Source organism: Neopelma chrysocephalum, unplaced genomic scaffold (genome assembly GCF_003984885.1).
Source record: "Neopelma chrysocephalum unplaced genomic scaffold, ASM398488v2 Primary Assembly neopelma1_83, whole genome shotgun sequence".
NCBI lineage: Eukaryota > Metazoa > Chordata > Aves > Passeriformes > Pipridae > Neopelma > Neopelma chrysocephalum.
In genome coordinates this window covers 2,667,492-2,694,725 of record NW_020897745.1, presented here as the reverse complement: position 1 = coordinate 2,694,725, position 27,234 = coordinate 2,667,492, and the positions used below count along the sequence as shown (strand labels likewise).

The 27,234-nt window shown below is 40.3% G+C and overlaps 1 protein-coding gene across 1 annotated transcript in view; it reads right to left on the bottom strand.

Annotated features, from left to right (window-relative positions):
• Positions 1–236: 236 nt before the first annotated feature.
• POLR1A (RNA polymerase I subunit A) overlaps positions 237–27,234 on the bottom strand; it is a 32,446-nt gene continuing 5,448 nt past the window's right edge. Inside the window, exons 7-34 of the mRNA XM_027691263.1 lie at positions 26,774–26,860; positions 26,023–26,125; positions 25,424–25,583; positions 24,053–24,226; positions 23,746–23,868; positions 22,805–23,032; positions 20,614–20,868; positions 20,077–20,268; positions 19,178–19,321; positions 18,527–18,710; positions 17,240–17,322; positions 16,970–17,128; positions 16,553–16,651; positions 15,516–15,668; positions 15,241–15,323; positions 14,317–14,482; positions 13,581–13,802; positions 12,168–12,382; positions 11,360–11,527; positions 10,553–10,688; positions 9,412–9,569; positions 8,352–8,466; positions 7,628–7,744; positions 6,643–6,924; positions 5,841–6,041; positions 4,977–5,094; positions 3,637–3,801; positions 237–1,236 (exon numbers count right to left, since the gene is read on the bottom strand). Of these exons, the coding sequence (XP_027547064.1) occupies positions 1,136–1,236; positions 3,637–3,801; positions 4,977–5,094; positions 5,841–6,041; positions 6,643–6,924; positions 7,628–7,744; positions 8,352–8,466; positions 9,412–9,569; positions 10,553–10,688; positions 11,360–11,527; positions 12,168–12,382; positions 13,581–13,802; positions 14,317–14,482; positions 15,241–15,323; positions 15,516–15,668; positions 16,553–16,651; positions 16,970–17,128; positions 17,240–17,322; positions 18,527–18,710; positions 19,178–19,321; positions 20,077–20,268; positions 20,614–20,868; positions 22,805–23,032; positions 23,746–23,868; positions 24,053–24,226; positions 25,424–25,583; positions 26,023–26,125; positions 26,774–26,860 (4,391 nt within the window). The 3' untranslated portion in view covers positions 237–1,135. The remainder of the gene's footprint in view (positions 1,237–3,636; positions 3,802–4,976; positions 5,095–5,840; positions 6,042–6,642; positions 6,925–7,627; positions 7,745–8,351; positions 8,467–9,411; positions 9,570–10,552; positions 10,689–11,359; positions 11,528–12,167; positions 12,383–13,580; positions 13,803–14,316; positions 14,483–15,240; positions 15,324–15,515; positions 15,669–16,552; positions 16,652–16,969; positions 17,129–17,239; positions 17,323–18,526; positions 18,711–19,177; positions 19,322–20,076; positions 20,269–20,613; positions 20,869–22,804; positions 23,033–23,745; positions 23,869–24,052; positions 24,227–25,423; positions 25,584–26,022; positions 26,126–26,773; positions 26,861–27,234) is intronic.

The following is a 27,234-nucleotide window of genomic DNA, read 5'->3' as shown; positions in this document are numbered from 1 at the left end:
TGATAACTTTTAAGAGACCTTGCCTAGATGGTAGTGATCATACTCTCAAGAATGTATCTACTTGTGCACAGTGCATTCTGATTAAAGTTGAATGCATAAACAAGTCTGATTTCCAAGGAGTGGCTAACAGCTCTGGGCTACACGATTTTAACAGCCACCAGAGTCCAAGTGGTGGCTGTTGGCCACATAGGGAACTCCCTTTGGTAACAGAGCCACATAATAGGGCATTCAGGATATTTCTCTGCAATGTCCTTTATTAAATATTGTCTTTGATACAGAAGATGTAAGCAAAAATAGTTTACAGTCTCTGTTTTGTTAATTCTTACAGGGGTCTTCTGTGTAACCACTGCCACAGCAGCTCATATTGGCATTTAAGGAATTAATCCTTAGCAAAAGTCAGGTCTCTCACTGTGTGAGATCTGTTCCACACAAAGAAGTTATAAGAGTAGGCACTGGAAAATGCCTATAGAAACCATGAAAACTCTGAATTCCAGTGTTCAGGTAATACAGAAATTTAATGTGTCACAGACACATTATTCTTACTAAATGAAATAGCAGAATAGGAAAATGCATCCTCCAAAGTTTATACAAGTCATGGCAGTGCACCCCAGTGCAGCAAAAGATGAGGAAATGCCTCGAGCACAGATGCTTCAATACAGTGTAGAAGGTTAAGCACAGCACTGCCCAGCTACCCCTGCCAGTTTGGAATGCTATTTCCAGTGCTGGAAATTTGTCATGTTAATGACCATGAGGCAACTGGCACCACCCACCCTGATGGGATTCTGCCCCACAAAAATTAAGACAGCATAAACAGATTCTGCTTTGACTTCTGCCTGCCACAGCTGCTGCACGGCCTCTCTGAGACCCAGACAGACTCCTGGATTTTATTCTTTTCTATGTAAACCAATAATCTCATTTTTTACATTGATGAACAGTAAATAAATGTTTCTTTGGATCAAAGGATAGCTCCTATACTCATTAAATAGATAAGGCTTGCTGGGTATCCAGATTGAGAAGTCTTCTGGCGCAGGGAAGATGACTGGGGACACAGCCATGTGCCCTCATTGTGTAGCTGTGGAGCACACATAGCTCTTATGAACATTTCACTCAGAATTCTTAAGTTATCACCAAAACACTATGTCAGGGGTTGCTTGAGGTCAAACAAGCCAGTCCCTCCTTTGACAACTTTTCCAACCACCAGGCACGCCGAAGGGGAGCGCAGCTCATCGTGGGCACCTGCAACAGAATTCAGACAAAATCTGTTAGGAGGTGCCCAAAGGTCAGTGCTGGAAAGAAAGCATTTTGATTTACATGCAAGAAGCCATCTGGTCCAGAGAGGCTCTGCCACCTGCTGTTCACACCGACTTGGGATTTCTGGGAGCAAGAGTCCAAAACTCTTCCTACCCCTCCTACAACAACTATTATCTCATCCCGTTTTTTTTTGTCCAAGCAAAGAATTAGGCCACACATTACTAAATTCTCCCTATTCAGCATGGAAAGATAACACGTTCTAAGAGAACACAGATTTGACTTTCCAGGGAAAACATTTTGCTGATTAAATAGATCACTAAAAAAAAAATACATGTGAGGCAAACCCAAAAAGATTCCCTTGTCATTGCTGCCTTTTCCCTTTGTTAGAGTGAATCGTTTTGATGTGGATTTTAAATCCTTCTGGCTAGATAGGAAGAGAACTTTTCACTGGAGAGACATTCCATGAATTCCTTCGATTTTGTGGTTGCTCACTGTAGCGAAATAATGTCACAGAAATTTGGAAGCACTCCAGATGACATGTCTGGTTGGGATTGTTTTGCTTCCACTGTTTTTCTAAGCAACCAGGCTGTTTTTCATTCATCCTGACTACAGCAAGCTGGAATTTTATCGTTAGAGCAGTTAAAATATTGTAAATAAAACTGTTAAACTTTTAATAAGTTTGGTTCTTTTTTTTCTGCTGAGCAAAATGTGCTGAACTTTCTATCACGCAGAGGATGTGGGGAGGAGCTGCACCACAGCACAGTGTGCTTGCTGCTATGATCTCAGCCACAGCTGGATAACCAAATGGCTGCTCCTAAATGTGTGTCAGCTGAAGGAAAAACAGCTCCTTTGTAAGGTCGTTAAACAGGACAGTCGTAACTGCCCTGTTAGAGTCGTTCTCCAAGCAAACAGCCCGAGGGATCTCACTTGTGATGCCCTGTGCTCCCTGCACACCAAGCCCTGATCAGCAACCTGTGCACGGCAGCCACAAACCTTCCTCTTTCCTTCCTACTGCTCAGGGCCATCAGCCCCGAGGCTCCCTTGCAGTGTCTCTTTAACTGTACAGTCAAGTTATGAGTTACATTACAACAGATTAGATCCAGGCTGCTGCAATCCCTATTATGACTTTGATTTCCAGCGTGGTGAAATCATTAACTCCCTCTGCTTTGTAATCAGCGCAGCATTCCTGCCAAGTCACCATGCCCTGCTGTCAGTATGCACTGCGTGTCTTTATTTGTAATATTATCCAAAAACTACATTTCACTTGGCAAAAAAGCTCATGGGATTTCGTTTCCAAGTCAGTGTGTGATATGACATAAATCCAGGGAGTGCAACTGCACAAGAACATCCTCTTCTCCTCAATTTCACCCTGGATTTACACTTTCCTTTTATGACTTTCAGATGAATTAAGTCAATTGTAACCAATACTGTTCATTAAAACCCAAATTACCTTCCCAGAAAAGGTATAAAGCAGCATTAACCAAAAGGAATTCAGTGATAAAAGCATCTCTGACACCTATGCAAGGCAGTTTAAGGCACAAGCTGAAGAGATGAGGGCTTTCCCCATTTGTAACTGGGAGGAAAGGAGGCAGTGCAGCAGCATCCAAGGGGAGCATCCGACTGGCAAGTGACAGACACCAAGTCTATTTGCAAAAGGGAGATGTAATTAGCATCCAAAGCATGAGATCACATAATCTAATGACAGACTTAAAGCATAAGTTTTATTTTGATAGAAGGCCTTATATGTAGATGTTCCAAATGTCCTAAATGATCCACACAGCCATGTCATATCTGCACGTTCCAGAGAGGCAACTAGAGGGCAGAAGGATACTCTTGGGAATCTCAAAAGGCACCAGAAACCTACCATTCGACAAAGGAGCCTGACCCTTTGTCTGTGTTTGAGGAAAAATGCAAAGATAGTAAAGTGGTAAATCAAAGTAACAACCAAGAGGTCTGTTCTCACAATAAAATGCTGAATAGCAAGTCTAGAGAAGATACGGAATTTATAAGAGAGGCACAGAAACAGAGCAGAGAAGATAATTTTAATAGCAGAGACAGAAAAAGACAGATTTAGTAGCTTGTTATAAAGCTTTGCTATAACAAATCTTAACAACCTTAAGGTTTGTTATAAAAATGCCTATCTAATTCTTAAAGAAAGGAGTCGCAGACCCCACAAATTACATGTGGGAGCTGACTTCATTTAAGCTGACAGAATTTTATTAAAAACACCTGGAACGTTTTCCTGGGCAAGGGCTTAATTAAAATTTTAGCCTCTGGCATTTTTTTCTAATGCAATTATGCTTTACTCAAAATAGTGGAAAGTTATGACGAAATCAAAGCACATGTGAAACGCTGCAGCAAGAGATTTCGAACTAAACCACTTACCCATCATTGTTGCTTCCTTCAAGAACTTGTAGCTGGTTTCAAATGTCATCTGCTGCAGAGGGGAGGAGTTGGACTGAATTCCAAAACGATTCAGCGGTTTATAAATTCCTTCAAAACACATGTAATCTGCCACAAGTGAAAGGTGCCGAGGGTCTACCACAATCCCTTAGAACACAAGAAAGAGCAATCATCAGAGCATTCAAGGGCTAAGTGTGTGGGGTTTTTAAATAAATCAGATCTAAATTAAACCCCTTGAACCAATCAACATGGAGAACATCTCCATTAACATTCTTCTGGCAGTGTGTGTTTGCCTTAACTGCTCCCCTCAAATATCCAAGAGAGGCAGACCTATAATACAAAACAATATCTCTCCAGGGAAACTGAAATGTCAGGAATGCTGTAAGGCAGCAGAGTTTCTCTACATAAAATCAGTAGGGCCTGGACCATCTCTGTTTATGCAGAGGGGGATCACACATCCATCCATCTGGGATGGACAGAGCTCTATCTCCTCACCCGATGGCCTGGGCTCTGGAGTCAGAAAGGTTCTGATGTTCTCTGTGCATCCACAGAAAAAATCCTGTTTAGGCTAAAAAGAAATAGCACTGATTTCTAAATAACTGTGTAATGGGGGATCATTAACAGCTCTGTCAACATTTACCAAGCAGTTCTTGAACAACTTGAAGGTGAGACCGTTCTGGGCTGCCAGCTGGCAAATTCGTTTGATATAACTGCTTGCTAAAATTCCCACTGTATTAATCTTCCCTCTTTTCAATAGTTTAATTCACAGCAAGACTCAGCTCACTGAAGGGCATTTCAACATGCCTAACTTGAGCAGCCTAAGTCAGGCAGCCTCCCCAGGCTGAACTCTCTGAATAATCTATGCAGAGAGAAGAACATTCAGACAATGCAGTGCAGCTATTTTAGGGAAGATATGAAATCCCTGGTGCCTAGATCCCCATCATTAAAAAGCAAGAATGAGGCAAGACTGATTCTGTTCTCAGGGTCACTATACAAGTCTAAGTTAGCTTCCTCAGACATCAATAATTAATTTGTTTGGACCTTACAGCTTGCAAAAAATATACCAGAATAGAAAAACTTTGTGAAAGGGGGATAAATTCAACCTCATCTAGTGTATTTTCTATTGATTAAAAGAAACCTAATAATTAACTAACAAGGTCTTTGCAGAAGACACTGGAATGATTAAAATTATGAAAACCTGCAATTTAAAAATATGCTCATAAATGGAATGATCATGCAAAACCGTAATTGTAAGCACTGCGGCTGCATTTTCCCATCTAATGGTATTAAAGACTACCTTTAAAAATACAAAGAAATCTTACCATATACAGCAAATACATCTTTTATTTCCTTTATAATCACCCTCAGGGCTGATTCAATTCCATAATTCTTAGCCATGGCATGGATATCATTGGAATAAAGTCTGTTCAGGTCCAAAATCTAAAAGCAGAAAAAAATAGAGATCCAAATTAGGACAGCAGTTGCTCTGTATTTCCAAATAAATTAAGCTAAGCTCAGATAGCTTTTTTTTTCCATTTTTCATGAGCTTAAGCAGCACCAACAGTTACAGAACAACTATGAAGCAGCTCAGAGTCAAACACAGACAAAAATAATTCCAGGGATTTATGTTTAAGCAGCATTATACACATGAACAGGAGTACTGGAATCAAAACTCACCACAGGAGAGAATTAACTGAAATTACAAAAAGTAAACCAACAAACCATCCCAAGCAGCAGAGGAATGTGTTAAAATCTTCCAAACAACATAATGCAACTCCCAGTGTCTCAGACAGCCAGAACTTTTAGCAAAAGAGAAGATATATCTTAAACCAATCCTGTATTTGTAGAGTTATGGGCCAGATGGGGTAACAGAACTATTCATCTCCAAGCACTGCAATTCATTTAGATGGAAGAACTCCCTTGAGTAACGTTTAGAGACACAGTAAGCAGCATGGTGTGAAATCATCTGTCATTAGGCACTGGCTGCTGCACAAACACTGATTTGCAAGCTGCCCTTGAGAAAAGGCTCTGCTGAGCTCTGAACAGATCTAGGGGTAAAAAGGAGGAGGAAGAGAGTTTAAGAGCTGAAAAGGCTACAGATCACCCCTGATAAATTGAAATGGCATCCATCATCCCCTAGAACACAAAAGATCATTCAAGTCTGGGATTATAAATAGATTACACACGTCAGAGTATCTGAACAGCTCCGCCATGTTTATCCCTTCAGTGTGCAGAACAAATTCCTTCTCTCCTTCCTTATTGGTGCTTTCATTCAACAGGCACCTTGTGATCCCCTTCACCTCATGGATCACTGTGCTGCGTGCCAGGGAGGTGAGCAAGGAGGAGAGATCAAAGTACACCTTCGTCAGCGGTAGCGCCAGCGAAACCTGGCAGGAAAAAACCAACACAGTGTAAGGAAGTTTGAATACCAGGCTCAATAAACGACCTACTTCTTTTGAGGCAAAAAGCAGACAACTGCAATCACCCGAGTTGTGTGTTTAGGAACATAAACATCTGACTGGAATCCGAGCTGAACGATGCCAGTACGAACTCCCCATGCCAAGATCAGTCATCCACGTTGCTTTCAAGATCTCTGAACTTACACTCACTGTTTATTTGGGGTGGCTTTCTTTGGGAAGAGAGGATGGGTATCTGTCTGTTAGGGTTTTTATTTGGTTTTTTAAGGTGTTGAGATTTTTTTCAACAGTCCAGCCATCATTTTTGTTCATTAAGAGCTGCACAGCAGTCCATTGCATATTTAAAGATTAAAACCATGACAAACCTGTCAAAAACTTGCTTTTAAAAAGAAGTTTCATCAGGCATTCTGAAAATTAGAAATTACTGAAAATTGTGTCGAGAAGCACACTTGTAGTGCCACTTTCTGCATTCATATGAGATCGCTGAGACAAAACAGCAGCACTGCACTGAAAAGATCCATTTGTTATGGGAGCTGCATGCAACCACCCACAGAGGATCCAGGCACCTTACCTCACACCAAAGCTCATTTTCAGTGTCAAACGTGTAATCCTGTATGGATGGGTGGCTGTCCACAACAGCGTTTACTCGCACCTCTGCTGCCTGAAGTAATCGATCTTTCCCTTTTTTAGTCTGAGACATGAATGAAAGAGGTTGAGATTCTTCACCCTCTGCTCTATTCTGATCTTCTTCAGCACCAGGAGTCTTGTCTTCTTTTTCTGATTCAGCCTCTTCATCTTCTGGAGTCTCATCAACATTTTCTTCCCCATTCTCTTCTTCGCTCTCATAGTCGACCTGCAAAGAAACAAAGTTGTATTTATTTGAGCCAGAACCTGCACAGAAACAAAGCACACCATGAACAGTTTAATTCAGGAATACTCTTCACTGCTGATTTGCAAGTATCTCGCCTATGGCACAAAGAAAACGCAATTCTGTTGTAAAGAAAATAATACAACAGATTCAGTTCAGTCTCTATTTCTTTATAATCTTGCCATTATTCCTCAGCACAGTCTGGGATGCTACAAGCTATGGGAACTGTAACAGAATTTAGTTTTCTCCCCCCACAAAAGTCTCATCTCTTCCCATAATCCAAATCTGAAGATGGGATTTCCTCAAGACTTTCAATTACTCCACCCTCTTGCTGAAATTAAAGCAACCCATCTTTTAAGCAGTACTTATGAAATACTGAACCCAGAGAAACATGCAGAGACAGGGAGAATATTTATTAAGAACAGTAAAGTTTCAAAAACAATTAATGGCATGAAATTAGCAAGAGATGAAGTTAAGACACATCTACCCAATGCTTTAAAAACAAGGCTTTCAAAGAAGTCCAAATGAAAACTGATCAGCACAAAGCAGAGACTTTCCTATCTCCTCTCAAGAGGGGTTTGAGCTTTTTCAGCATTTTGCTTCAATGGAAGTTTTCCTTCCCAACTCAAACCCAGGCAGAAGAAAGAGGCAATTAAAGAGCAGTGCTGAGCACCTACAACGCCATTACCTCTTCTTCCTGGTTCTTCCTCCGTTTACTTTCTGTAGCATCACCATCCCCTTCATCAGCTTCTGCATCAACAATGTTCTCTTCTTCCTCTGCTACAGCTTCCTGACTATTCTGTGTCTAGAAACCCATGACAGATCAGATAATGAGGCTGTTAGGAAGCATCAAGAGCATCAAAAGGTTTTATATCATTATCTGGAATTTAACAATCCCGTGTTCAGTGTTCTACCTTCAAGGACAAATTAATTTCTATAAGCCCACTACTACACAGAAATGAACTTACAATAATTTCAGCACTAAAAAAGATGAGTATCTACAAGATGGATAAGCTATCAGACTGCTTATGACAGTCCTTGATGGGAGAGGAGTGGCAGAAGGAACATGAAAAAGAACAAACAAAGTACCTATACAAAAGTTTTGACAAGCACTGCTACAACAGGACATTGACCTGGGAGCAAACAGAGTAATATGCTTTTGTCTCAGCGAAGCTAAAATAAACTGGCATTTTCAGAGTACAGTGAATTAGGATTTAATACACAAAAACTTTAATTTCCTTGTTAATTTTATGAAAATGCAAAGACAGTTTATGCATGAAGAAAATATTTAAGTAGCAATTTAGTATTCACACACTTTGTGTACACTGAAACATGCTACACTTTTCCAAATGCTGGTTCTGAAAAGCAAGTAAAGGAAGGGAGGCTTTTTTTCAGGAAGTGTTTTTCTGTACCTTGTCTTGATCATCATCTAAATCCTTCCGAGTTGTCTTCCGAGTGCTGACTTCACTAAAAGATGCCATCTTTGCATTCTTCCTTTTAATTGCTTCCAGAAAAATTTTGAAGAACCTGACAGAAGAAGCAACCCAGAATATCAAAGCTCAGCAGCACCACAGTCAATCTGAAGTTGTCAGAAAATTAATTTATTTTGGTTGAAAAGCCAGTCAACTCATAACAGCAAATATTCCCTGCTGGATGCAAAAGTACTTCTAGGACAAGGCAAATAATTTTTCTTCTCATCCCTCTCCCATTCCTTTAGGAATCAAAGGTTGGTATCGGCTCTCTTACTACCACAGATGTAGCCATGAATCCAAAGCTTAAAATTATATGCTCATCTGGATATAAAATCTGTCCATTAAATTGACTTTCAGAAGAGATGGTTCATTACTGGACCTTTTTCTTTTTTAGACCAACAAGCACATACAAAATAAAGTAACCCAGCTTGAACTCGAGGAGGAAGAAATCAATGAAGGCTTTCTACAAAACAAAAATAGCTTTCAATAGACCCTTATTAAATGTTCTACTTTTAACTAGACAAATTTGGCCAGACATGGGAATAGAAGCAGGGGCTAAAAACAAAGGAGGAAAATAAGCCAGCCTTTTCTGATTGATTTATTTTTTAAAATACTAAAAAAAAAAAAAAAAGAAAAAAAATGAAAATGTTTAGTTCTGTTCAATGAGAGCACCAAGGGATACCTAAAGTGTTCAAACATTTCTGCTGGTAATAAGTGCTTAAGCATCCGAAGATAAGGAATGACATGTTGCTTATTTGGCTCTTCTCTGGCTATATCAGAGACATGTGAAAGGTCTGCCCTGATACAATTCTACACTGTCACTATGCCACAGATCCACAGTTTTATTCAAGACATAAACACAACTGTGTACATGCTCCTGGTAGCACATCCACAGGAAGCTGGTGCTCTGAAAGCCATATCAGCTGTAATAAACAACATACAGAGCTCATAAAAAAAGCAAAAGAAGAGCAAATGTTAAAACACCTGAAAGCAAACCCACCTTGTTTCCATGAAGTGCAAGATCTGCCTGGGCCTCACACACTTCTCCTCTCGGTAATATTCATGGGGCAAGAAATGGAATTTGATTTTGTAGAGGCGATGCTTGTTCTGCTTGTGCTTCACATGCAGGGATTCCTCTATGTCCACTTTCTGCAGGACCTACGAAAGCCCCAAGTGAAAATGTTACTTCTTTGATGAAGACACTTCATCCACTCCCTGCAATTCCACTACTTTCCACCGGAGACCAGAATTATACAAGGCTAACTGGCAAACTTTGCTGGAGGTTTTGTGGGAGCTCCTGAGGAAAAGGATTCTATCCTATTACGTTGTTTTTGGCTTCAACTCTTCAAAAAATTAGCTTAAGACAACAGTGGGAGAACAGCCTCACCTTCCACCTGACTTCTTCACAAGACACTACCCTTAGTGGGTCAACAGCTGCATTTTATGACCCCAGCTCATTGAACGGGACAGTATTTCAGCACACAGCTGAGTCTTTACTTTATCCTTGCTGCTTTCAACTTGCAAGAGTAAGACAGAATTGGGTGCAGCGTGTAGGAGAGCACAGGACTGCACTCCCAGGAAGAGAGGGAACACAGAACACATCACACTTCAGTATATGGAGTCTCCATGGAGCCACACATTTTGAGCACAGTCACTTGTTTGAGACTGGGAAGGGGTGAGGGGCAAACAGAAAGGTCTCTATTATGCCAGGCACAGCCAGGTTAGCTTGTTTCAAAGACAAAACAGAACCCCTCCAATTCTAGAGACTGTCAAAAATGAGCTTGACAAAAAGCCAGGCAAGACTATGGTAGCAAACATAAATCCTCTCTGCCATTATACTACTGCTTTCTCTGAACTATTTCCCTTCCTTTACATTCCAGAGTTTGCAGCCTGTGACAGGGTTCTACAGGTTAAATTGAATTTAAGTCTTACACAGCCACAGTCACTGCAATTCCTTCCAACACTCCACTTCCTAGCAGGTATTACAGGTTCAGTAGGTGAAGAGAAAGGACCCTCTCATCTTGCATTCACAGTTAAACCTTCAAAAATGGAAACTCCTACTAAGCCAGACCTACTGATGAGCTCAAACAGGGGATTTTGCTTTGCTGATTTTCAAAGGATGCACTGGACAGGAGGCTCACCTCAGCTAAGCAGACTCTTGTGAGCTGTTTCTTAAGATGTTTCACCTTCTTGAGGGCTTTCTTGGTATTGAACACAGGAACACTCATCATTGGCGTTTTAATATTTGCACTGGCCACCATCAGTATTTCCCGCAACCTTTAAACAAAGAATGATCTTTCAAATTAAGCCAAAAAAGCACTTTGCAATCAGGTGAATGCCTAGTTCATTCCATTAGGCAGCACGCAGCAACTGGCAGTTCTGCCAAAGCTGTGTGCACCAAGAGCTGTGGTTACCACTGCACTGCTCCTTTTCACTGTTCTGGTTCCCCACCAGGCACAGCACAACAGCAGCTCCACTGCCTCAATGAGATTATTTCCCCCCAGTTGTGGGAAAAGAATAGAGATTATAATAAATGGTTCCAAGAACAGAAGAACTAATGAAGTCTGTTTCCTACAGATGCATAATGGACGCTTCCTCATGTTCTCCCCCTTCCCTGCTTCTCTAAAGTAACACAATCACCTCCCACCTAAGGCACCACACACCCACACGAGGCCAGGTCAGCACCCACATTATTCAGAACAAACTGATGATTTGCTGTATATCAGATAAAAGTAAGGGGCCTTCACAGATATTTTGGTTCATTTTCCAGATAAAAAGTAACTGTAAAACTTTAAAACATTAAACTAGTTCTTAACAGGCACAATTTTCTATTAAACTGAAGGATCATTCACCCTCAAGATTACACATATATCTGCCAGTGAGATTAAGCACAATTATATATCCAAGTGTCTGAAATAAAGGACCCACTGAGGACACAGTTTTCTCACCTTGGAATACCCAATGTGACATTCATTTCACCTCTGCCAGCAAAGTGAAAGGTGTTCAGAGTCATCTGTGTGGAAGGTTCCCCAATACTCTGAGCTGCAAGAAGACCCACAGCTTCTCCTGGGTCACAAAGAGACCGCTGCCACTTTAAATATAACAAATCCTTTAATCTGAAGACAGGAAATGAGAGGTTTAGCTTAATGTACAAAATGAAGAACTCAGACAAGACTAAAACATTGCTCAGTTCAATAAAGTTACATCTTTCAGCCAATTTCTCCTGGTAACTTATGCATAAATACACTCCAGAAACTGTAAAATTCCCTATCCCAATCGGATCTGAGAAACACAGACCATTAACCCAGAACTGGGGCCTTGCCCAAGCCATATTTTATTTCTGCTGCCAGTTCCCAGAATGTTAGAAGAGAGTCCATTTACTCCCACTTGCTCTTCTTAACTGCCTTGATAACTCCAAGGTGTGTCAAGAGCATATTTTGGGTTTTAAGGTTACTGTAAAGTATTATTTTATATGTACAGGGACAGTAATACACTGCTGTTGTTCCAGAAGGCCTTTGCCAAAGCCCTCAGCAGCATGGAAAATTCAGGTTTGGAAGAAACAGATAACCAGGGCCTCCCACTGCACACTAAGCACACTTGGCTTTCAGGAACCATTCTGAAACACGCTGCTTTATTTCACAAAGGCCACAACAAAAAACAACATGTGGTAAAGGCTTTTCAGTTTTAGCAAACTCAGTCGAAAAATGTATTTTGATTTTTGGCTCAGTGGAGAGAAGTAGAGACAGAAGTTTTTACCTATCAGAAGAAAGTGCTGGGTGCATATAACTTTGGCTGTTCTCAGATTCCCATTTATTGATATAACCTTCGACTCCATTTTCAAATGTTTCTGAAACAGATGCAAAATGAGTATCTGGACGCCAAACACCAAGGCTTGGGTCAGGACACTTATTTGTCTTCTTCAGATACTTTCTTCGTTTCTTCTCATCTAGCTCATACCACATCTTCAATAACTGAAAAGGAGAGGAGATTTTTAAGCAGACTGGTTTCTCCACAGCCACCTAACACTGCTTCTAGGAACAGCAGTGAAGGAGAAAAAGATAACCTGCGTAAAATGTAAGGGTGAATGTAACACAGCAAACAGCTCAGCTACAAATATGGTGTTCTCCTTTATGTGACTTTTGAAGCCAAATGTCTCTAGGATTCTTTTCAAGCTTGAAATAGTCCGACATATAACCACAGTAACTACTCCAGAAACCAGTGAAATGCAGCCTCTAGGAATGATTTTAACTTGGGAGTGAACCCCCTCAACATACTTAAATCTTTACTTCTAGCTCACTATCACCTCACCTGTCCAAAGCCAGCATGAAAAAGGAGCTTCTCTGATTTTCAGTTCTCAACATTCAAGTCCAATAGTCCAGCAGAGGTCTTATTACCCATGTTGATAGGTTTTATTTCTCTTCTTCAGTCTGTTAGCTTTTCAAGTAACATTTCAAATGTCACATTTGATAAAAGAAATAGCTAACACCAACTTAAAAAAAAAATCAATTCAGAAAATGAGCTAAAATCTTTTACAAGCCTTGCTGTTTCATGAAGGAGGAATTGGCTTGTGACATGGAGATCTGTCCACTGAGCTTTCTAATATACTGAGACAAACAAGTATCTGCATCTACCTATCTACTGAGAAAAAAGCAGGACCTGTTTGCATTTTGTGTCGATACATACAACCTTCATTAGAAGCCACACCATATAGATCAGTGCCATGATGTACAAGAGGTTTAAGCCAGAGTATTTTTTGGAAATGCTGGGCAGGGCTGGCTCAGCCCTCTGATCTTTGGTATTTAAACAGGCTCTCATCCAGCTAGCAGATATCTGTCCATGCAAGGGAGACTTACTCTTTGTACATGAAAAAAACCTATATAACCCACCAGCAAAAAACCAACCAAACAAGAACAATCCCCCCAAACCATCCATGAACATGAGCTGTTTTCTAAAACCAGATTTACCTCAGAGTTTTTAGCTCCTGACCCAGCACTAGGGCCCACAGACTTTAATAAATAATTCTCAGCTTCATCACCCACAGCTGACATATGATTCCTTCAAAAGGTAACTTGTTTAAGTAGACCGTGAAACACTTTGGGACATACAAAGCAATTAAAAAAATCACTGAATTCTGAAAGTTTTTGGTCATTTCAGCTGCTTCTGTGTTACCTGTAAAGTAGCAGGATCTCTTCCATTTTTTATTTCACCTGCTGGAATCTGTGCTTTCACACTTGCCATTTTCTTTTGGGAAAACAACAGAAAACCTCCTTCTCTTTGCACAGAGCTTTGGTGCCTGGCTCGCCACTTTTTGATGGCTTTGAACTGCCGGTTAGCTTGGTGAGACTCCATCCTTGCTAAAGCTTCATCCAGATGGTTTGTCTTCTGGATTACCTATAAGCAAGTTATGTGTGTGATTATTCTTCTCTCTATGCTCACTGTGGCAGAAAAGGCAAAGCAAACTGAAAAGGTCATCTGCTGCTACCCAAAATGCTCAGCTGCTGTAAAACAACTTACAAAACTGGTTTTCAACCCAACTGAGACAAAACTCCTTATAACTTTATGTTATTATCACCATTCTGTAATAAGTAGTGATGACATTGGTAAAAGGAAGTTAATCAAACTTGACAGACTGTAAAGTAATTTTTGTTGAATTCAAGTGCAGAGTTAAAACAGACAGTGCTTGGTGCTCTCCTGAAATTGAGACTTAAATCACGCTGCAGACTTAAGATCTGCTTCCATCTTTTGAATACAATGATACAGGGGCAAAAAAAAATGTAGATTACTCTGAGAATGACTGAGAGAAACAACTGCTGCCACTGGATCCCTGACAGATAGGCCAGATGTTAACCATGCATTTCAGTCTCCCCTTTACCCCATATAAACACTTAAGATTTAAGTGTTCTACCTCATAGTTTTCTGCAATGAAAGGAAACTGCTCTGGCTGTAAGAACTGAGTTTTAGGGATATCCAGCCCATCTTCTCCATACAGAAACTGCACCACACTGCCATCACTGTCTCGTACAGTCAGGTCATACTGAACCACCAGTCCTTCCAAGTGTTTTATGATACACCTATTGCACAGGAAAAAAGAAATTAAAAAAGAAAAAAAAGAAGAAAGAAAAATGCTATTAAGAGGCTACAAAGCAACACTGATGATATAACTCTAACACAAAAAATAGTGTTTCATTAACCTCTTAAGTGTACTTAAGGGCTGAACAGGAATTCTGGAAGCCAAAAATCATACAGACACAACAACCAAGTGAAATGCATAATGATATTGGCAAAGCTTTTAGCTTGTTGCTCCCTCCAGTTTCCTTGGACTGACACAACTTAAAATGAAACAGTAAATTACTATTTCTGCTGTCACTCTTTAACAGTTGTCTGAAAGAAGAGGACATCCCTCTGAAACAATTACAAGCTTCCGTCTTCTTCCATATACTGGAGGTGTTGCTTGACTAAAGATGAGAGTCACTCAACGTGGCCAAGAAAAACTAGAGTTGCCTGGAGTTTCTACATCTGTACTTGTACCAGTAAAAAGACTTCTCCAAAAGGAGAAGCTGCTGCTGCTATGTGCCAGAGATGTTAGAGATAATAAAGTTCCACTTGATCTAGTCCTGTAGAAAATTGGACTTAGAACACACATTCAACATTCAGACAGTAAACAATTTTGTAAAAATCAAGTACAGTGAAGTTAGTCTAAGCACTACAGGCAGTTCTGGTCTACAGCACTCCTCAAAACCCCCCTCCCCAAAAAAACCAAAAAGAGAAAAACCAACCAACCAAACAAAAGGACCTTTTAAAGGCTCCAGTTCTAAACCAAGCCTCTTACCTCTGCAGGTACCCAGAACGGCTGGTTTTGACAGCTGTATCCACAAGACCTTCCCTGCCAGCCATGCAGTGAAAGAAGAATTCCTAAATACAAGCACAATACCATCATCATTCTGCTGAGAACTACACCAAGACTGGAAATTTAAGCTATTCCTCAAAAGCTACATATGAAAGTAGGGTGAACAAAGTTAATTTATCTATAATTGCAGATACTCAGTATTAAAATACCAAGACTTAAATAAACTTCAGTATCAACACAAGCTCTGTTAAACTTACAGAAGGTTTGATCCCAGTGAGAAATCTGCCAGTCACAAATCCTCCTGAGCTGGGGGAAAAATCATAAGGCTGGAAACAGGGCAGTGATTTGCCAGATGCCATCAGTGGGGGTCTCCGACCTTCCAACTCGATCTGGCCCAGCAAACAAGAAATCTAAATGTGGACAGGAAAAAAAGGAAACATAACTTTTCCATCCAACTTTATGCTCACATAAGCTTAATAAATTTTCTGAAAAACTCAGGAAAAAAAAAAGTAAAATGTTCACTAAATGCTCAGTGTCTAAATGTTGACTTTTTCATGAAATGTTCTTGCTACTGAGAGGCAGAAAAGGCATGAAGATTTCATCTGGTCTTTTTAGTTATTCCAGCCCTCTGACTTATCCTCAATATTTTCATTCTCATTCTGTATGTTTATTTTAATAAAAAGAGAAGTGAAACTAAAAATATGGTAAATATTTTTTGAGGGTCCCTACATGATCCTCACCACCTCTCAGAAAGAGAACAAAAATCTCAAACCAAAACACTTCCTCTCTTGAGCTTTGGTCATTCTCTCTCATCAGAGGCAGAATTTTAGATGGCATTTTTATGTAGTGTTTTTTGCTTGGTGTCTGTGTTGCAAAAAGCAAAATGAAGAAGCATCCTTGCCATTTCCACCAAAATCAAAGATTTAGTTGTTCCTATTCAGTAGCGGAAGAACGATAAAAGGGTCAGTCCCCAACAGAGGCCAGGAAAAATCCTTTCTCCTACAGTAGATTTGTTTGCATGAACTGCAGCATTCCTTCTGAAAAGCAGGTCTGCTGCTGCAATAAATCCTCATGTACTGAGAAGTGATTCAAAAATAGATTATAATAAACACTGGCTCTCCTCCATCACCTATTGAGGTCTTTATTACATTCTTCTAAAATTTTTCCATGCCAAAGTCCAGAATAAAAATCTTGCTTTGGTATTAGATATCCCCACAAGAGCTTCCCAAGAGCTCACATTCTAGTTCAAATCACATCAACACATGTAGCTGCTGAGTATCCTGGCTGTGATTACCTGCATTGTGTTTACAGTGGATCCTTTGGCTCCTGACTGTACCATCAACTGCAAATTGTTCTCTGGAAAGCTCCTGTGGAGACCAAGGGGCATACAGACCTAAAGAGTTGTGGTGGAGGGAAGGGAACAAAACCAAACATTAATAATAAAATAATGAACCAAAGCAATTCCCGTTGAAGGCTTTAACAAAGTGAAGAAACAATGACAAATATTTCTATTTATCATTTTAAAAGCATCTTGAACATTAGGCCATCTTCTCACTCAGGGAGGACAAGGCTGAGGTGGAGAGGCAGCATGTGAAGCCTCATGCTGGGACAGATGGAAAGCTTCAGCCTTCAGAAGAGTCAGGAACCCCTCATCAACTTAATAAGAAAGTCTCCAAACAAGATTAGTATGGACAGATGCCTCGATGCCAACCTTGTTGACTTCGTTGTTGTAATTGTTTACTTCCTCCTTGAATTTCATATCAACCATGTTAAAATCCCTCTGGTCTTTGCAGAGATGGGCATCCTGCCACTTCCCTTGGACCTCTTCACATGATGCTGTTTCTGGCAAATTAAGAGCAGCTCTAACAGCCTGAAAGTAAAATATGGGGGTTTATAGGTGTTAAGCAGGCATGATTAAACAGGGCAAGATTTCAAAAATTTTTAATTATAGGGAAAAAAAACACCTGCAAAACAGACTTACTTCAATACCACTCTGCCTTGACTTTTCAATGATTTTTTTTCTTTTGTGGTCTGCTTCAGGTTTAACCAAAATATCTTCAATCCCTGTTAAAGAAGAGACCAAGAACACAATGATCTAAACGGAAAGAGAATTGAGGAAGGAACCACATTTGCTGTCAGGGATTTTGAGAGCAAAGAGCTGGAAAAGAAAGTCACAATTAAAGTTATAATTCTGTAGTTTGACAAGAAAAAAAATGGAGTGGCTTTTTGATGGAGGTGTAGGTCATCAAAAAAACCCCATGAAACATCAACTAAGCATTAAAGGTGCAAAATCAACTTCAGAAGTCTTAATTCAACAGTCTTTAAAAATTTTTAATTGGTGCACTTGCACAAACAAATGTTTTATGGGCCACATCAATCTGGTTTTCCTCTTTCATCCACACCAAAATTCCTGTTAGCTGCACGTTGCTCAATCTGGCATTTCCTAGCTTTTTTAAAAAAAGGTAAATTAAAAACGCAGACCCTTGTGATGACAGGACGAGGAGAAGAACAGGACAAATTAAAGACTGGAATCCTAACTCCTCTAAGCTATTTGTAAGGAGTCCTGCCAAAGTCACTAAAATGGTCTCTCCTGCTCCAGTCCCACTTCTCAATTTCTATTGTTTTAACTACCTAGTGATCCCAGGCTCGTTACCTTTTCCTAACTAGTTTTTGCACCCTGGCTCTCCTGACACGTGTTCTGTATCTTACAGTCAACAAATCACCTTCCTCACTCCAAAAGATATCCTTCCCTTTTCCTTGGCTCACAGCAGTCTCTTGGTTCCTCACTATTGCTGTCTAACAGTTGACTGTGCCTCCACAACTCCTGCATGAGTTTGCAAAGCTGTAATGAAAGTCAGACATTTACCAAAAGTTTTACAGTAGAGTGGTGCAAGACCTGATTAACAACCCCTCAAAGTTCTTCCATCTTGCTTCATCAGTTGTTCTGGTTTTTGCACAACAATTCTTTTTCAAAAAAGATAACAAAGATTCACAGGAGGTTTTGATCTAAACAAAATTTCAACACGGGGCATTTAGACTGTGTACACTTTGACTAGGATGGACAGAAGAGAGAAGTTGTTGGACATACTCAATATTGTACTTTATGCTTATGCACCAACCAGAAAGAGGAAAGAAAAAGATCAAAAAAAAGGCTGGCAAGCAGCTATCCCACTCTAGGGCAGTCTTGCTAAATTTTCTTTACAGAATTAGCATGTATTATGCCCAACAATGTCTGTTTTATATCTCAGGAGGTGCTGCAGTTACTCACCCATTGTAAACCCCCTGTACAACTGCAGGTAAGCAGTGAAGAGGCGTCCCAGGCACGTCAGCACTTTCCCACTGGTTTCACCCCCATAGATTTCATAGCAACAATGGACCAGGCCATAGGCAGAGCTGCCAAAGTGAGCTTTGTCCAAGACTCCACACAGTAACTCCCCGTTTCTAATAATAACCTGAAAAATAAAACACAGCCATTCAGGAAAATGGAAATTTTGATCTTACTATGACCTCTACAGGTTTTTCTGTGTCATCCATGTGAAAATAGGTTTAAGTTTAAAAAATTCACATACAGTTAAATATGGTCAGATTATCTGTACTTCCAGAATTTATAGCAGAAATAAAACTTCTAACACCATCTGTATTTTTCCACCTATAAAGTCCAAAAACGAAGACACATGGCCTAACAAAAACAGATGGAATCTGCATCAGTCAGGACCAGATGAGAGTTTTTCCTGACCCCCAGACCTATCCTTTAATCACCCGCTTCTGGCAGTAACTTTTGCTAAATATCTGCTTTTAACTTTGTCATCTGTCCGCTGCCCTTCCCATTCCTCCACTGTATACACAATTTTAGTACAACACAGCCCACCCCAACCTCCAGAGCTGCCCCCTTCTCTGCTGTCCCAGACTTGGTGCATACCTGAGATTCACACATTGAATCCAGATTTAGACATCTGCTTGCAGGTCCCTTCACCCAGGCTCTCCCACCAATCTTGGCTTTCCCGGTCAAATTCAGTGGAACGTGGTTGTCTGGGATGACGTTTATTAACAACGTAGAAACAACCTAAAAAGAAGCAGGAAGAGTGGCAGGAACTATTTATTTCCTATATTCCCTTCTCAACATAAAGAATTCAGCATGGAGGAGACAAGCAACATCCTGTATGTATTTTCTCCACTGACAGCAAAGTTTTAAAAGCCTGGAAATCTGACAAGACAGAAATATCCTCATGCTACTCTAGCCTTTGAAAGATCAATGAGCTGAGACACATAATTATTTAGAAACATATGGAAGCAAAGACTTTTCCAATAACTAGATAGATTAAAATTAACAACAAAAAAAAAGAACTGTCTGTTGGGTTTTACATGAAAAACTGGCAGAGAATTTCCTCTACTCTGCTATAACGCATGATACTTGGACTGAATGTTAAGCTCTCTTAAATAGCACAAAATGGAGCACTCACTTGGGTTTCCCAGATGTTACATCAATCTAATGATGATCTCAAAAAATACCAGAATATTTACCTACACCCTTTAAGTTCAGGTATAACCTAGTTTATTACGACCAACAAATTCCTTCCCTGCTCCCATGCCCGTCACCTGCACCACTACACTTTTATCTGCAACATCTAAAAGTACTTAGTCTAATTCTGCCGTTTTAAATGAAAGATGACTCTCCCAGTTCAAGAACATACACCAAGATCTCTGTGGTGTGGATCAGATGATGGGATCTGGCTTCTTAGAGCAGCCCTGGTTTTAGCATCAGCATTCTGCTTACTATGGAACCACCAGCATTCTTCAACCCAGTAAATTATAAACCACCTGCTTTCCTGTCCATAATCGCTGTGGTTTCATAATGGCAGGAGGAAAGGTTTTAATTCTTCCTTTCTTGTCTGTCAGTCCTCGGTAAACGAGCTCCATGTATTGCTCTCTGGTGAAAAAGCAGCCCCGGATTGTCATGCTGACTCCAGAAACCATGTGATCCTGGATCAAGCCAGGAAGTGGCTTCCCATCCTAAAGAGATAACAAGAAAAAGGGTTGAGGGTGTTAATAAGCCTCCAGCTCCCAAAATTATTCCCCCTGGATAAAAGCACTAAAGTAATTTGTAAAGAACTGATCATTACAGCACAACTCCACTAAAGCTCTTCTGGACACTGACATTCAAAGGAACAAGACTGGACATGCTGGGCCTTCTTCAGACGAACAGAACCACAGGTGCAGAAAGAACAGAAACCAGGAATAAATCTCAAAAGTAAATAAATAGATTTGTTTCAATATTCTCTCATTTATCATTAGAAAAAACAAACAAACCAAAGTGCTTTCAGGTAGGAGGTACGTTTATCTGACAGTTTCACTTGCCTTTGGCACCAGATACTGTTCATCAGTACAGGCTAAGGTGTAGGCTTCTGCCCTACCCAGCTCGCTCTGTGGAAAATGGGCATTCATCTCATCTCCATCAAAATCAGCATTGTAAGCCTTGCAGTTGGCGTAGTGAAGCCTCAGCACTTTTTCCCCAGGCAGGATTCGGGCCCGGTGAGCTTGGATGGAAGGTCTGTGAAGGGTGGGCTGGCGGTTCAGTAACAGGACATCTCCATTTTTAATATGTCGACACACCTGCAAGGGAAATTTGGTTGCTGCCTAGATGGCATTTCCATGCATGGCTCAAAAAGGACTGCACCTTTAAAGATACACACACATTTTATTTCTAGTATGCACAAAACTGTGCAGTTCTGCACAAAACTCAGAGAGAATCAAGACTGCTTGCCCCTGAACACCCTCTGCTCTCCACCAAATCACACATTAACTCCTACAAACCAGAGTGATCAAATCAATAAGCTATTTATCCAAAGCCCACTGGGCTAAATTGATACCTGCCACAATACACACAGCCCTGGACAGCCTTGAATAAGGTAATAATATGACTCAGTAGGTGGAGCAGAGGATTTCTGAGTTATAATTTCAGGTTTGAGTACAACACAATATATTCTTATCTGGAAAAGGGTCTATCAAAACAGTCTCATTTTAATTTTTAATATATGAGTGTCAGTAACACTCATATATCCACTTAAGTGATTATCGACAGGAGTATGACAAGTTGTTTGTGCAATCTAAATATTGTCATGTTTACCTCTGTGACAGGTTCTGAGAGGACTGACATCACAGCAATACTCCAGTCTTAAATATCAAATCTACTATACCTCTCTTACAGACAGGGTAATACATAGCAGGCAATGTGAAAAGATTATTCAACACCAAAACCTCTGCCCTAGCAGCTAAATAGTAAGTTCCTAACTCTTGAAATGGAGGGAGATAGAGTTAAGAAGTTTCAAAGGTTGATTAAGCTGTAGTAAAGAGAAGAAACAACTGACATAGCATCAGTCAGGTAGGAAAAAACCTCTAAGATCATCTAGTCCAACTCTTAACCCAGCACTGACAAGGCCACCACTAAACCATGTCCCTAAATGTCACATCTACGTCTTGTACGAATCTCCAGCAATGATGATTCCACCACTGCCCTGGGTAGCCTATCCCAACGCTTCACCACCTTTTTGATGAAGAAATTGTTCCTAAATCCAATTCAAATCTCCCCGGGCAGAACTCTTGTCCTGTCGCTTGTTACTTGGGAAAAGAGACCAACCCACACCTCGCTACAACCTCCTCAGGTAGTTCAGGCTCTGCCCTGAGCCTCCTTTTCTCCAGGCTAAACATCCCCAGCTCCCTCAGCTGTTCCTCATCAGACTTGTGCTCCAGACCCTTCCACAGCTCCGTTGCCCTTCTCTGGACATGCTCCAGCACCTCAGTGTCTTTCCTGTAGTAAGGGGCCCAAAACTGAACACAGGATTCAAAGTGTGGGTTCACCAGTGCCCAACACGGGGGAGATCATTGCCCTGGTCCCACTGTCAGCACTATTTCTAATACAGGTCAGGATGCCATTGGCATTCTTGGCCACCTGGGCACACTCCTGGCTCATGTTCAGCCCCTGTCAACCAGCACCCCCAGGTCCTTTCCCTCTGGGCAGCTTTCTGCCCCCAGCCTGGAGCTCTGCATGGGGTTGTTGTGACCCAAGTGCAGGACCCAGCACTTGGCCTTGTTGAACCTCATTCCACTGGTCTCAGCCCATCTCTCCAGCCTGTCCAGATCCCCCTGCAAAAACTGACTGAGGGTGCACTTCCAATTGCTGAGAATTTGCTGAGAAGGACAGGGAGGAAGGAGGATGTAAAAGCATGAAATGAAAGCAATATTTTATCTTCCATGCTGCTAAACTTCCCAAGAACAGTTAGCTGCAAAAGACTACTCTGCATCTTAGCAAGGTGCATATTAAAAGAAAGAGTGAAATTCAGAATGGAAAAATGGGGTTTAGAATTTGAAAAAATATCATGTTTTTCTTCCCAACACACAACTTTTTCTCAACCATGAGAACAAGTTGTCTCAACAAGACGAGACAACCCTGCCCTGGCAGTCTTAGTGAGCGGGACAGTAAGTATTATTATGTAAAAAAAATAGCACCACAGGTGCAGGAGGGCTCTGACAATCCCTCTGTCATACTCACAATCTTCAGTCCTAACTGGGGGGCTCCAGAAGAAGGAGTGAGGAGCTGCTTGGCGATGGCCTCCCTCTGGGTCAGGCTGGTCGCGCTCAGCACCGTGCGAGATCCGTCCTCGTTAATGACCATGGAGGCCCCAGGGTGAACCTTTGGGCCATTTATGACAGCCTGCCTCAGCTCTTTGACATTCCAGGGAGTGACTGGCTGAGGGTAAGTCAGTTTGGTAGCAAATACCTGGACAGGAGGGACAAGAGATGAGAAATAACAGGTTGTTCAACTTCAGCTTGAAACCGTAAAAGCCACTGATAAAACAGTGTCAAATGTTAACTCACACAATGCAAACATAAATTACTTTAAGCTCCTGGAGGCATCTCCTCCTCAGTCTTCCCTACTGCCTGATAAATACATTTCTGTTTTAAAATCTCTACCATTAGAATAGAAAGGCTGTCATTTTTACAATTTTCTACTGCAGCAGAAAAGGAAAACTCAATCAGCAATTAAAAAAAAAAGCAGGATTTCCAATTCTGCAAAGAAACCCACAAATATAGTGAAAAAGCACAGTATCACCAGTTCTGCTATTTGCCAATAGGCAAAAAGAAGAGATGATAAGATGAAAAGATCATATTCAGGCTCTGTGTGGTTAAAAATCATTAAGGATGGATGAAGCTAGTGCTGTTATTATGGCCTTTCTTAAAGGCCACAACTGTGCAAAATACACTGCACAAAGACCACAGGAGAAACAGGATCTACTTATAAAGTTTGCACCAATTCTCAACTCCATGAAGCAAATTCTTAATCCCATGAAGCTTTTTCCCCTTTTTTTTTTTTAATGCTCTTTCTCAGATGTGATGTTCAGTGTAACTTCTCCTTATTAACACACAGAAGCAACATACAGTAATTCAGCCCCCAGCTGCACCAGAAGGAAACACTCTTTTATCTGTTCTCACCATGGGAATGCCAATCTCATTGGTACCAATGTACATATCGGGGCAAATGACTGATCGAGCAGCAAAATCCACGCGCTTGCCCATCATGTGCTTCCGGAACAGCCCTTCCTTCTTCTCCAACAGCTTTGAAAACAGGAGGTAACAATTAAAATGTGACAGTATGCAACATCAGACAGATACTACAGTGATGAATATCATGAAAATGCCCAAAAGTAATTCATTTTTTTCTTACTCCATCAGCTTCTCTTAATTTAACTGTCTGTGACACACAAAGCCCAGAGTTTTTAAGGTTGTGCCTGCTACCCACCTGACGAATACCAGGGTATTTGTCTGTTATCAGTTTGTCCATGTCACTGTCAAATACAATGTTGACATGGCTCTGAAGTCGTATCCAACTGTTGTACAGCTTATCTGCAATGCTCTGTCCTGGAATCGCTGTCAGCACAGAACGGTCCAGAGGTTCATTATCCCCTCCTATCTCCTGCAGAAACAGAAATTAGAAACTTGCACTCAACAAAAAATATCTTCTATTTACTAGGCTGAAATTATAGTATTAATTAGAGTGTTATATATAGCAAATGAAACATTCACCATTATTTTGCATATCCTTAAAGAAACTAGTTTAAAAAAAAAAACACAACAAAGAATTAACAGTGTAAACTTAACTTTCAAGTTATTGCAACCCAGAGCCTCAGACAGGTCTGCTGTCAGGCTTTAAAAACTGACTTGGATATGAGATCTCCAAAAACCACAGCTACATATACCAGTGGGATTTTAAAAGATTATTGCTAATTGATCATCTCCTGTTAGGTGGCAGTCCTCTTTCCAAATTAGATGTTACTGGTTAATCAGTCCGTGCTATGAATCACTGTAACTAGAAAATTCTATTCTTAGATAAAAATAATGTAAATCCAAGTGCTTTTATCACCTACATCACTTTGTTTTCAGTCTAAATGTCTGTATAGCAGTCACATGGAAACGCATTAACCTCCTGTCAGTCACACGTTTAAGAACGGATCTCCACCTAGTGGCTACATCCTGAGTAACTAAGAATGTTTTCAAAATGTTTTACACTTAAAATATAAAGCAAATTCAGCTGAAACGAAGTCCAGTATCAAAGAACTCTCAGTGATACAATAGATGAACAAACAAGGCAAATGGACCTACATTATGATTTGCCTTTATACAACCATGTGAACTGGTCAGCAGCAGACAAGAATTGTTACTAATTAATGTTATCTGGTTCTATTTAGACATCAATGGTCAAAAATAACCACAATCACAATTGACTCTACTAGGTTTAGAAGCTAAAGGGGCCTTTCCCCCCCCCCATCATTTTTCATGTGATGAGATACTGGCAAAGTTTTATCGTGAACTATTTGTGCTGTACATATTTCCTTCTCCAGAAACAGGAGCCCGTTATGTCTCACGTACAGTAACCCAACACCAAAACCCACGACTAAAAGAATATGAGCAAAATGGTTTTTTCCTTTGCACCAGGTGGATGAGAGGAAAGAGGTGAGGGGAAAAAAATAAAACAGCTATGGAGAACATCTCCACCAACACATGTTCCAACAGCTCAGGCAAAAACTGCTACTGGGACAGTTTAAACAGGAGCCAACCTGAACGTGACCCACACATCCAAAAAGCAAAGAATAAGATAATCAGCAGCTCTTACTGTTTGAATTTCTTCTGTAAATTTTATTGGCTGACATTGTTCTTTTGCCATGAAAACCAAGAGTTTCCGTATCGTTTGGGCATCTTTCATCACAGCCTGCAGGTTCACAGTCTGGCCGTTCGTGAACAGTCGATCTCCAAGGCGATTTACAGGACGGTACCTACAGCAGGTCAAAATCACTTTAGAAGATTAAAGCCACTGAACAGCAGCATAATAAACCTCAAACATTCTAAGCTAAGTCTTCAGTGCATGAAAAATAAACCCTGTAAACTAATGGTGAGCATTTAAAAATTCACACATTCTACTGCGACAGTCATAAAAGAGGAGTGATCCTTAGCAAGAAATTCTACCAGTACTACAGTTATAATATTCTAAAATAATTTAAAATACTAATACTGTTTTTTTTCCATAATTAGTATTTCAATTTTCTAACAAACTCATAAAAGTTATGATCAGTTACTGATACAAATTTTTTTTTTAACACTCCACTGACACTTCAGCAGATCAGTGTCTGTACTGTAATTGTTTGCTAACTCCTGCAAAAAGCATGTGTGCTAAACCCCGTGATTTCTACAAAAGCTTTTGGGGGGAAATTTTACCTCGAAGGTGGAACCACAAGCAGATCTAAAAAAAACATGTCTGGACTGAATCCTGAACTCTCATGGGGATCCATCCCAGGGAAGAGATAACGCAAAAAGAAACCTAAGAAGACACAACAGAAATACAAACTCATTCTCATTGTTTGGGAATTCAAATTCCCAGATGCACTTAGTCAATCAAGACAAAAGAATCTGCTAAGTTAAACACTAGCGAGCTTGTTTAAAATAAAAACTTTCAGGCTTTAGAAAGAATTGCCACTCTCTCTTTGGTTACATACATGGTATTTTAGAAACAACTCTAAACAGAAATATAGATTGTAGCAAAAAGAAAAAGGAAAACAGCAGGAGGAAAGCTTCCAGCAACTAACTGCGAGTGATTCATGAAACTGCTTTGTTTTTTCCTGGCAACTGCAGACAGATGAAGAGTACAGGCAACTCAAGAGACTGATAAACACATTCCTGGTCTTTAACTGTGGGGAATTGCAGCACCATATGAAAATCACACTCTCTGTAAACAACAGTCATATTCGTGGGGAGCCACAACTTGAGAGCAGTGGGTCAAACTATTCCTTAAATCCAGGTACCTGCATTCACCAGCTACCAGTCCTCCTGTCACAAAACCTATCTTGCAGCCATGAGCCCTTAAGGCAAAAGGCAAAGATTTGACAAGGAATTAATACTGGAACATTTGTAGACATGGTCCACTAAATTGTACAGAAAACAAAGTTACATTGCTATTAACAACCATTACCTTCGTTCTTCCACAGAGCCAGGATGTACTCCTTGGCAGTCATTGGTGTCAGATATCCTCTCTTCCCTAACTGGCTTTCATCAATAACTGAAAAATAAAAAATGAAGTAAAAATAAAATATTTATTTAAAAAAAAAATCTCAAGAGGTTACTCTGAAAGGGTTTTTTTTGTTTACGATGGTAAGTGCTTCTAGCTAAGAGAAGGAATGGAAATACATACAAAGTATACTGGCTGACATTAACATTAAAATTATCATTTAAATGTTTGCTTCGGGAATATGAAATTAACTAAAAAAGGAGCCTTCTCAGAATGGAAAAAAAAAGGAGCCATGTCTGTGATGAATGGATATCTATATAAGCAACTGAAACAAGACTCATCTTTAACATCTAAAGTGTATGTTTTATTTGACTAATGGTGAGCTGGACCCTTTCTCATGATGATCTCATCCACTGCCCAAAACA